Consider the following 12,500-nt stretch of genomic DNA (forward strand, 5'->3'; position numbering starts at 1 on the left):
TATATATATATATATATATATATATATATATATATATATATATATACATGTATATATATATATATATATATATATATATATATATATATATATAAAAATTTTTAAGTAATTTTTATTTTTCCTAACATACTTACCGAGAATTACTTCCTTAGGAGGGTCCTTGACCTCTCTCAATCTCGACCAAGATTTCCCGCGTTACCCCCCCTATCTCGCTCCAGATAGTTTCTACCCCCGCCGCCAGGATAAGCCCTGCGGCCCGGATTAGGGCAGGTCACTGCTTTCCCGGGTCAGGATGCTCATTAAGTTCGCCGTTTAGCCCAACCCGGCAATGGAAGAATGGCACTCGGGGACGGAAGGGAGGGCCATTACCCGGAAGTAATTCTCGGTAAGTATGTTAGGAAAAATAAAAATTACTTAAAATTTTTGATTTGTTCCAACACGAATACTTACCGAGAATTACTTCCTTAGGAGACTTATACTTTAGGAGGCGGGAGAGCCATTCTGCCACTTGGTCTAGCACATGGTGCCTGGAGGGCTACGGAATGCGGGGGTACAGAGAGCGGATAGGGGGTAACAGCGGAAACCTTACGCTTATATTTTAAGGCTTACCTCTTCACATCTTCTCTACTGAGTCTTCTCCTGAAGAAGTAGGGACGAGTCTATTCACTGTTGGGGACGTCTTCCAGCCTGCCGCTACACAGCTTGGAGGGCGGCGATGACTGTCCCAATGGAGAATCCATCCAAAGACTTTCTTGAGTAGTCTTTGAGATAGTGGGCCATGAAGGTCGACTGGTGTGACCAAGTGCCGGCCTGTAGGATCTGCCCCACTGCCATGTTTCTCTCAAAGGCCAAGGAAGTGCTCAGGCCTCTGATGTCATGGGGACGGGGAGTGCCTGGTACTGCCACCTTGTCTTCTTCATAAGACCTAGTGATGACTTGTCTCAGCCAGAAGGAAATAGTGTTCTTGGACACTTGCTTCTTATTAACGCCTGAAGAGACGAAGAGGTTCTTGGCACCTGGGCGGAGATGAGCCGTCCTTTCCAGGTATTTCCTGATCGTCCTGATTGGGCATAACTTCAGGTCTTCCGTATTGCCTGTCTTGGGGATGGCCGGAATTGAGAAACCTTCAAACCTCGGGTCCCAGACTGCTGGGTTCTGAGTCTTTGCTACAAAGGAGGGTACGAACTTGAAGGATACCTCCCTCCACCCTTTGGAGTGTGCCACGTCGTAGGAGAGACCGTGGATCTCACCTACTCTCTTAGCCGAAGCCAAGGCTAGCAAGAAGACAGTCTTGAGGGTGAGATCTTTGTCCCCGATATCTCTGAGTGGTTCAAAGGGAGGACGACACAACATTTTCAGGACCTTGGCCAGGTCCCATCTGGGCACTCTCCTGGCTTGAGGAGGACAGGATTGTTCGAAACTTCTAATCAGCATCCCTATGTGTCTCGAGGTCCCCAGGTCGATGCCTTTCAGGAGAAAGACTTGGCCTAAGGCTGCTCGTACTCCTTTAATAGCTGGGATTGACATCCCTATTTTATCCCTAAGGTACACGAGAAAGTCAGCTATGTCAGGGACCGAGGTTTTAAGAGGTCTTATGTGTTTTGCCGCGCACCACTTCGTAAAGGCGGCCCACTTCGCCTGGTAGACCACGGTAGAGGATTTTCTTAGGTATAGGGACATCCTCTTAGCTGTGGAGGAGGAGTACCCCTCCTTCTTCAGGAGTCGCTCGATAGTCTCCAGGCGTGAAGGCGAAGAGAGAGAGGGTTGTCGTGGAACTTGAGGAAGTGAGGTTGACTCAGTAGATCTGACCTGGGGGGCAGAGGCCATGGCGGGTGGCTTGCCAGGTCCTTCAGATCCGCGAACCACTCTCTCTCCGGCCACCAGGGCGCTACCAAAGTCATCTTTAGGTTTTGGGAGGTTCTTACTCTGTTGAGCACTTGCCTTAGCAGCGTGAAGGGGGGAAAGGCATATACGTCCAGGTTGTCCCACCTGTGCTGGAAGGCGTCTTCTAGGGCTGCTCCTTCGTCTGGTACCGGGGAGCAATAAACCGGTAACTTGGCGTTGAGCTTTGTTACGAAGAGGTCCATCACCGGGGAGCCCCAGCGTTGAAGGATGAGTCTGGCCACTTCTGGGTGTAGGGACCATTCCGTCCCTACTATCTGACCTATCCTGCTGAGGCCATCGGCTAGCACGTTCCTTTTCCCGGGGATGAACCTTGCTAGCAGTGTTACCTGGTGCTCGTCCGCCCAATGCAGGATGTTTACGGTGAGGTCGCACAGTTCCTTCGACTTCATGCCACCTTGTTTCTTGATGTAGGCTACCACCGTGGCGTTGTCGCACATTAGGGCCACGGTGTTTCCCTTCAACCGACTTGCAAAGTGCAGACATGCCTTTTGTACTGCTTTTAGCTCCAGGACGTTGATGTGGAGTTGCTTTTCGGTCTCCGACCAGGTCCCGCTTGCTGTTTCCTCCCGCAGGTGGGCTCCCCACCCTAGGCTGGAGGCGTCTGTGAACAGGAGAAACTCGGGGGGACAGGACCCGAGGGGCATCCCTTTGAGGGAGTTCGACTGGCATCGCCACCAATTTAAGGCTGCCTTCGTGTCCGGAAGGACCGGAATTGATGTTTTCTGAGAGCCTGTCTGGGACCATAGAGCCTTGAGGTTCCATTGTACGGGTCTGAGCCGTATCTTCCCTTGGGGAACCAGCTTCTCTAATGAGACCAGGTGACCTATCAGCCTCTGCCAGTCTTTCGCTTTCCTGGGAAGCCCCGACAGGAACGGCTGAATGATCTTGATGAGGTTCTGTATCCTGTCTTCCGAGGGGAAGGCCTTCCCCTGCACGGTGTCCAACGTCATCCCCAAGTACCCCATTCTGTTGGATGGAGTTAGGTTCGATTTCTCCAGGTTGATAATGATTCCCAGACTCCTGCAGAACCGGAGGAGGTCCTTTCCTTGCTCTTCCAAGAGGGCCTTTGAGCTGGAAAGGAGCAACCAGTCGTCCAGGTATCTGATGAGGCGGATACCTCGTTCGTGAGCCCATACTGAGACTGTCGCGAAGACCCTCGTGAACACTTGAGGGGCCGTCGACAGTCCAAAGCAAAGGGTCCTGAACTGCAGGATCTGGGAGCCCCATTTTACCCGGAGGAACTTCCGACTCGACGGGTGGACCGGAATCTGGAAGTACGCGTCCTTGAGGTCGACCGTCATCATAAAATCTTTCTCCCTCAAGGACATCAGGACGGATTTTGGGGTGTCCATCTTGAAGTCCGTCTTCTTGACGAACTTGTTGAGGGCCGACAGGTCTATCACCGGTCTCCACCCCCCCGTTGCTTTCTCCACCAGGAACAGGCGGCTGTAGAAGCCTGGCCCTGGGAGAAGGACTTCTTCCATGGCTCCCTTCTCCAACATGGAGGAAACTTCTTTTTGCAGGGTAGCCCTTTTCAACGGGTCCCTGGGAGCTAACCATTCTGTCTGGGTGGCTGGAATAAGAGGGGGTGGATCCGCTATGAAGGGGATCCTGTAGCCTTCTTTCAGGACGGACACCGTCCAAGCATCCGCCCCATGCGTTTTCCATGCTTGCCAATAAGGTCTGAGGCATCCCCCAACCCGAGGCCTGGGCGGGAGTAGGGGGCCTCTCCCTCTACCTTCTCCTAGAGGGGCGGCCTGATCTGCCTCTCTTCGAGGCGGAGTAACCTGACCTGAAGGAGCTGGCAGAAGCTGGAGCTCCCCTGCGGGAGGGCTGTGGAGTTGATGTCCAGGAGGAGGCGGGGGCGTCCCTCCTCGAAGAGCTGGGGATAGCCTGAGGGGTCACGGCACTATCCGAGACTGACCTCCTGTAAGGAGGCCTCCTGGAGGATGTTTGCTTGGGGACGTTGGCCTCTCTCCTCTTGGACACCTTCTCCATCAGCACTTCTAGTTCCTTCAACGGAAACAGGGACTCGCCTCCTAGGGGTAGGGTACGAATCACTCGAGCCTCTCTGTCCGGGATTTTTCTTGTCACTTTGGAAAGCACTGTGTCCCGCTTTCGAAGGACCCAGTTGGCCGTCAAGGAGAGTGCCTGATACGCCATAAACTTGAGGGCTTTTCCCCCGGAGGTGAGAAGGTCCGACAGGAGACCTTGTTGCTCAGGGTCGTCGGGGTCTGTGGAGGCCTGTACATTAACCAGCGTGGAGGCCCACCAGTCCAGCCATGAGGAGACGTTAACCATATCTCTTGACATCTCCTCCATCATGCCGGCTTCAGAGGGCGAGAAGGACACAGGGGCTGAATAGGCCCTTTCGTCCGAGCCGCCCTGACCTAGGATGTCCAAGGCTGGGTCTACCCTACAGGGGCCTGGGCGCCGTCCTTCCGGGATATAAACTTTGCCCTGTAGTTTGAGACCCTGGAGGAGTTTGGAGGCACTCTGGGACTTGGGGGCCTCCGCACTGCTGGCCACCAGGTTGTCGATGTATTCTTGTCCCAGTACTAGGTCTGGGGCGAGAGGCAGGGCCAGGGAGGACTTCGGAAGGACGTCCCGGTGAGTATATCTCAAGAGGCTCGATCTCCAGGCATTCACCTTAGGCGCCGAGGGTTCCGGAATGCCATGGAGCCTTCTGACGAGGCCTACCACCCTTCTGTAGGCGGAGTCCTCCGACGGGGAAGCCTCGCCTCCGTCGACCGAGGCCTCGGCTTGGCGGAGGGGCGCCGTGCTTGGGTGGTAAACTGGCCGTTCTCTTCTCGGTCCCAGGGAGGACGTCCCGCAACCGTAGGGCGCCCCGTACGCGGTTGGGTCTCGCCGTAGGGCGGGGGCCACCGACTCCGGGAGGCCTTTCGACTGCCCCAAGGCTCTGGAAGCGGAGGACACGGTCCCGGTGGGAAGACCCGACCCCGGAAACCGGTCCTTCCTGCTCGACGACCGCCCCAGCTGGGCTGGTTCGGTCGGGCTGTCTTCTCGGAAGCGCGCTTCCCCCCGCTGGGCGGGGTGAACCGGAGGCCTCGAGGACTTGTGCCTGAGAGCGAGGTCCTTCTTGCGTGGCAGGTCGAGCGGTTCTAGGTTGTATGTAGGCAGTGACAACCTAGAGGCTCGTTCACTGGACCGAGAGTCTGGAGAGCGGTGCTTTCTGGACTCTCCTGAGGGGACGTAGACCCATTCGCCGCCGGGAGAGACCTCCCTCTTGTACTTACGGGAGTGAGAGCGTGGGCGCTTCCTGTTGTGCCGCGACCTCGACCTGGAGCGGGAACGATCACTATCAGTCCGCTCTCTCTTCCGGTGCCGTTTCTCCCTGCGTTCTCCCCCGGAGGATGAGTCTGCTTCCGAAGAGTCCGAGGGAGCCACGTTCCTCGCGTAACAACTGGCCGAGTGATGCGCGGGGGAGGCTCTTCGCCGTCGACCGTCCGAGACAGGGTGCTGGAGGAAGTCCTCGGGAACTGCTGTAGCGATCGAGGGCACCGAGTCTACTCTGTCCCTGCTAGGAGGCCAGGGACCCAGGGACACGTCCATCCTTAGCGGTGACCTCCCCGGAGTCTTCGGCAATTTCCACCCGAAGGCAACGCTACTCGGGCGACGAACTCTAGCGTGGTTGTCCTCTGGCGGGGGAGAACCCGACGCACCGGCCCACGAGGGCGGGGGGGAGTCTGAAATAGCCACACTGCCCCACACTGGGTCTTCTGAGGAAGCGTGATCCCCTGCCACGTGGCCCGATTCCCCCGAAGCACTAGCGGTCCTTCCGTTCTCTCCAGAGGGGCCAGCCCTTGGTTCCTCCCTCACACTGGGTTCACCGGGGAGAACACTATGGCTAACAATAACACTGGGGGCTTGTTGCCCACTCCTCTGAGAAGGAGACGGAGAGGCCGAGGCTTCGTTGGACCGATCACTGACCGACTGTAAAGAGGACACGCCACTCACTTTCTTGGGGGAACGCTTCGACGACTTCTTTTTCTTGGTACTATACCGTACCCACTGAATGCCGTCCCAACTCACGCACTCGGGACACGTGTCCGAGGAGGAACAAACTTTACCCCTGCATGTGGAACAAAGGGAATGAGGGTCCACTTCTGGCTTAGAGAGGAAAGCCCCACACGACTTTCCTGCTCTAGGACCAGGACAACGACGCACATGCTCCATCGTTCGCACATGAAGGGCCAACACTAACGAGTTACAGGAACACTGGATATACGCAAGGGGAACGTACTGAGAACACTTTGCGAAAACGCACTATCGCAGAAAAAACACAAGTCCCCACACTGGAAACACGTGGGATCACAACGCGCCAAAGGATCGAGAGTTAAGCGAGAGGGTGAGATGTTTCACATCTCACGACCAAGAACTTAATGAGCATCCTGACCCGGGAAAGCAGTGACTTGCCCTAATCCGGGCCGCAGGGCTTATCCTGGCGGCGGGGGTAGAAACTATCTGGAGCGAGATAGGAGGGGTAACGCGGGAAATCTTGGTCGAGATTGAGAGAGGTCAAGGACCCTCCTAAGGAAGTAATTCTCGGTAAGTATTCGTGTTGGAACAAATATATATATATATATATATACTGTAAATATAGATAGATCGATATAAATATATGTTTATACATATACATATATCATCATCATCTACGCCTATTGACGCAAAGAGGTTCATTATATATATATATATATATATATATATATATATATATATATATATATATATATATATACAGTGAACCCTCGTTTATCGCGGTAGATAGGTTCCAGACGCGGGCGCGATAGGTGAAAATCCGCGAAGTAGTGACAGCATATTTACCTATTTATTTAACATGTATATTCGGACTTTTAAAACCTTCCCTTGTACGTAGTACTGTTAACAAACCACCCTTTACACCCTGTAATGTACAGAACACTTAATGCATGTACTACAGCACCCTAAACTAAAACAGGCACAAATATTAAAGGCGATTTTATATCATGTGTTTCCTAAACACCTAAAAAGCACGATAAAAAATGGCAACCAATGTTTTGTTTACGTTCATCTCTGATCATAATGAAGAAACAAACTCATTTAGTGTACACATATATGTACGTATGGTTAGTTTTTGCATCGATTATATTGATTATACAGTACTGTATGTTGATTTTTTTATTACCAATGTTTTAGTTTACGTATTTTTCTTAGGACTTCCAAATGAAATCTTTTTCTTTATGACGCCGCCTGAAACGACGGCGTGTACGCTCAGTAAACAACCACGCTCAGAACAAACAAGGCATTTAACACGCATGATGATAGTGATAAATAATGATACAGTACATACAGTATTTACAGTACAAAGCATTTACAAAATATGTTACCTTACAAATATAAATTATACAGTACTTGTACGTAGCAAAGCAGGAAAACAATTTGAGAGAGAGAGAGAGAGAGAGAGAGAGAGAGAGAGAGAGAGAGAGAGAGAGAGAGAGAGAGAGATTGTTTTACGTACGTAAATGTAAATTTTAAACAAAAAAAATATGATAGGTTACAACATGTAGACTTTTAAAACCTTCCCTTTAACTTAATGCATACAGTACGTACAGTACTAAACTATAAAACAGGTTAAAGTAAAAAATAAAGATTGTTACTGTACTCACCACGAAAGAAGTTCCAGAAAAACTTGAATGACGATGGCGATGAATTTGCTGCACAGTAGAAATGATGATGATGAAGCTGATGATGTGTTCTACTGTGCAGTCAATGATAGTATTTTACGTCTCTTCAGACGGAGGTGTCTTTTCCTGGGACACCTCTTCAACTTCTTCAATTTCTTCCGAAGGCGTACTAGCAGGAGGAACTGGCTCTTTTTTGCGAGGCTGAAAAAACATTGTGATCGGAAGTTGTTGCCGCTGCTTCTTTTTTCGATCCAAGAGCATCCTGTAGGGAGTCGTGATGTCATCGACCTTGTTGCAGAATTGCATCGCGCGAACCATATCCTCGTCCCACTCTTGCAACATTTCTTTCGCCTCCTTCATATGGTTGCAGAACTTGGCGAGCCGTTCTAATGTTAAGCCCGTTTCTTCTACATTTTCTTGGGTCTCTTCCTGGGTACCCTCACTCTCTTCCTCACTTGCCGATTTCGTCAGGTCTTCGAGATCTGCGTCAGTTAGGGGCTGGGAATGGCAGTCCAACAACTCGTCGACGTCTTCAGTCGTCATGTCGCCAAACCCGTCACCCCCAATTATGGCAGCCAACTGCACAGATTTCCGTATTGCAGAGTGTTGGATTTCCGACGGAGTAAATCCCTTGTCGTCGTAAACAATATCGGGCCACAGCTTCTTCCAGCTCGCATTTACAGTTGCAGGTTTCATCTCTTGAAGTGCCTTTTGAATATTCTGCAGGCACGTGGCTATGGTGTACTGCCGCCAGTACGCCTTCAAGTTGAAGTCTTCATCCTCGTCATCTTGGGCAGCATCCACACACGCAACGAGGTCCGCCAAGGTATTCTTCGTGTAGAGGGCCTTGAACGCCCTGATAACCCCCTGGTCCATTGGTTGAATCAATGACGTGGTGTTGGGTGGCAGGAACTCAACCTGAACGCCCTCACGCGACAGGTCAGTTGCGTGTCCACCAGCGTTATCCATAAGGAGAAGGATCTTGAATGGCAAGCCCTTCTCTAAGAGATATTCATGGACTTGCGGGATGAAACACTGGTGGAACCAGTTGGAGGTCAGCATCTTCGTAATCCATGCCTTTTGATTATGCATCCAGTACACGGGAAGGAGATTCTTATTTTTGTTTTTCAAAGCGCGAGGATTTTTCGACTTATAAATAAGCCCCGGCTTTAACAAAAATCCAGCAGCATTGCCACACATCACGAGGGTAACGCGATCCTTGAATGCCTTAAAGCCAGAGGCTTTGGCTTCCTCTTTGAACAGGAAAGTTCGCGACGGCATTCTCTTCCAAAACAAGCCGGTTTCATCCATATTAAACACTTGTTCCGGCTTGTATCCACCTTCAGCGATAATGTTCTTGAAAGTCTGGTTCACGTAAGTTTCAGCAGCGGCAGTGTCAGCGGAAGCAGACTCCCCATGCAGGGAAACGCTTTTCAGGGCGAAGCGTTTCTGAAACTTCGCGAACCATCCTTTGCTGGCGGAAAAACGTTGTTTCTGACGCTGGGAATCAGTGGAGGTCCCTGGTTGAGGATCATCTACATCATCATCTTCTTCAGCATGGTCGCCATCGTCGTCATGAGGTTCCTTTGCCGCAAAATTCTCATACAAGCTCAAAGCCTTTGTTCGGATGGTGTTCGTATCCAACGCTATGTTCTTCTTCCGACAGTCGGCAATCCACACAGCTAAAGCACCTTCCATGCGTACGATCGTTTTATTACGCGTTGTAACGACTCGCTTCGCTGATCTGCTAAAGGTGATTGCAGCAGTCTTTCTAATGTTCGCCTCGTCCTTCCTGATGTAGCGAACGGTGGATTCGTTGATGCCAAAATGGCGGCCGGCGGCCGCGTAACTTCTACCATCTTTTAACATGTCGAGAAGCGTAACCTTCTCAGCTATCGTCATCATTCTTCGGTGGCGTTTAGGCTCACTACCAGCCTTACTAGAAGCAGAACGCTTGGGAGCCATTGTAACAGAAAGTTCAACAAAAAGTTCAACTTAAAACAGTCGCACACAGCACAGATTCAACTTCACAAACTTAAGAACGTCTACTCAGCAATACGCGGAAAGAGAAAGTGAACGATGCAGTCCCGCGAGAACTCTGATGCTGCGGGTTGGAGATGCGGGCCAAACACCAATCACAGGCTAGATAACAAAACTTGAGTTTTGATTCGTCATCTATCAGCGCTTGAACCAATCACAACCCGTCTTATACAGTACTATGGTGCGTTGATTACTCATAGAAGATGTCCCGCGCACACTGAACGTACGTAGATTAAGTACAATACCGTAATAATAATAAATAATGATAATAATACTGTACAGTAATAATAATAATAATAATGATTAATAATAATAACAATAATAATTTTATTAACAACAACAACAATAATAATAATAATAACAATAATAATAAAAATTTACGTACGTACGCTATTTTACGCCTCTCTCTCTCTCTCTCTCTCTCTCTTTCTCTCTCTCTCTCTCGTACGCTTACAGTACTTATTCGAAATGTGATTTTTGCAACAAAGAATATTATTGGATGCAGTACTGTACTACGTACGTATACATACAAAAGATTCATGGAAAAGAAGCACATCCATTACAGTACACACCATTCTAATATGGTATGACTGCATCTGATTTGCGTTTCATGTTCGATTTAATTTTACTACGTACTGAATTATCGTATGATCACATTCTCTTTTCGTGTTTTATTTCTTTCTGTGCTGAATTATATATCATATGTAATGCAATGAACAATCAGTAAGAGCAGATATTACTATAATTACAGTATTAATGGAATTACAGGTAACAAAATATCGTATTTGGTTATCTTCAGATTTCGCGGTATTTTCGAATTTTCCGGAAAATCCGCGATATGTATATATATATATGGGTTATGGGAAAACCCCGCGAAGTGGTGAATCCGCGATTGTCGAACCGCGAAGTAGCGAGGGTTCACTGTATATATATATATATATATATATATATATATATATATATATGTAAATATCACCCACGAAATGCATTTAATACCGAATTCTATCTTGGGAAATACATATCCAAGTGGATATGTATTTCCCAAGATAGAATTCGGTATTAAATGCATTTCGTGGGTGATATTTACATTAATTAAAATCACGTGTGCTTGTGATATATGTTCATATATATATATATATATATATATATATATATATATATATATATATATATGTATGTATATATATATATATATATATATATATATATATATATATATATATATATATATATATATATATATATACTAATGAGTGGGTGCTACAAAGACACTTAATTAATGCCTAAATTACACCGCTAGAGGTGTACTGACGGTACTAGGGCAATTCGTCCCTGGTGAATTTGTCGTTGCCCAATTCGTCCCGCTCAATTCATCGTTGCTCAATTTGTCCCCAAGTCAATTCGTCGTCGGGCAATTTGTCCCCAAGTTAAAAGACACTAGGTTGTTTAACTTTTTTATTTTAATTTCAGAGAAAGGAAAAAACAAAGTTGTTGATGAAGAGAATTATATATATACTAAGAATAAGGAGAGTGCAGATAGACTGAAGATCTACTGGAGGTGTGAAAATCGTGCATGCAAGGCGAGACTTCATACTGATGAAAACTATATAGAGATCAAGAAGGTTGGTATCCACAATCACGCTTCAACAGCCGCAGAGGTAAATGCGAAGACTGTGGTCTCAAATATTAAAGCAAAGTCAATTTCATCTCGTGATGCACCTCGCTCAATAATTGCTGGTGAAGTTGAAAAGTTATACGAATGTGCTTTATCACAAATTCCTCGGTTGGAACAACTCAGTAAGAATATCAGACGTTGGAGGCAAACAGATTTTAATTATCCCGCATCCCCACAAAGAAATGTTGGGTTCTCCATTCCAAGTGAATACTCTTACTTAGACATTAATGAAATGTTTTTAAGGTATGATAGTGGAATCAACGATTCAAGCAGAATATTGATATTTGCAAGTGATGAAGCGCTGAGACATTTAAAAGTGTACAAAACTTGGGTGGCAGACGGAACATTCCAAAAATTATTTCAAACTAAAATTGTCGTTAGACAATTCTTTTTTTAAGGAGCAAAGTTTTAAAAAGTACTTTTGAACTAAAATTGTCATTAGACAATTTCTGTTTTGAGGAAGTAAAAGGGGTCCAATATATATATATATATATATATATATATATATATATATATATATATATATATATATATATATATATATATATATATATATATATATATATATATATAAAAGGAGTGTCGAGAATGCGAAAATAAATCACTGAACTCGACGATTTGCCAAACGACGAATTGACTTGGGGACAAATTGAGCAACGATCAATTGAGCAACGACGAATTGCCGTCGACGAATTGACCGGACACCGTACTGACGGCACTCCTATAGGATCTCTATGAAGTACAGATAAAAAGAAAAATACTCACTCTGCCTTCTCTGTAGTTGACCTCAAGCAGATGACCAAGAAACCAATGTGGTGTTGGTCCTGGAATACCCAGTTCTATGAATTTTTGAAACCTCAGGTGTCTTTTCCTGTAGAAATATAATACAAAATAAATCATGTCTCAAATTATGGCTAATTAAGTTAAAAATGATTTTACCTAAGATTTCAGTACACATTCGTTTTATTAATCCCTAGGATTTTAAAATACGGAATTATTAAGTTATTTGAAGAATATTTTACATCTTTTTCTTGTACTGTCTCGTATAGGCCTACTCACCACAGCCAGTAAGACAATAATATCAGAACCACGGTTAATAGAATGTAGAACACAGCCATTTTCTTTATCCTCTACCTGAAAAGATATGAAATATTATATTGGCAAATTATGTTGGTCATTTTAGTATTAACACTCTC

At 47.0% G+C, this 12,500-nt stretch overlaps 1 protein-coding gene across 2 annotated transcripts in view; it reads right to left on the reverse strand.

Annotated features, from left to right (window-relative positions):
- The window catches only part of LOC137658592 (cytochrome P450 3A31-like), a 38,122-nt gene that overhangs the window by 14,193 nt on the left and 11,429 nt on the right, over positions 1–12,500 (reverse strand). For both annotated transcript variants that reach the window (XM_068393508.1, XM_068393507.1), the window contains exons 2-3: positions 12,364–12,438; positions 12,070–12,175 (exon numbers count right to left, since the gene is read on the reverse strand). In XM_068393508.1, the coding sequence (XP_068249609.1) occupies positions 12,070–12,175; positions 12,364–12,422 (165 nt within the window). In that variant the 5' untranslated portion in view covers positions 12,423–12,438. The remainder of the gene's footprint in view (positions 1–12,069; positions 12,176–12,363; positions 12,439–12,500) is intronic.

This window comes from Palaemon carinicauda, chromosome 19 (assembly GCF_036898095.1).
Source record: "Palaemon carinicauda isolate YSFRI2023 chromosome 19, ASM3689809v2, whole genome shotgun sequence".
NCBI classification, from domain to species: domain Eukaryota; kingdom Metazoa; phylum Arthropoda; class Malacostraca; order Decapoda; family Palaemonidae; genus Palaemon; species Palaemon carinicauda.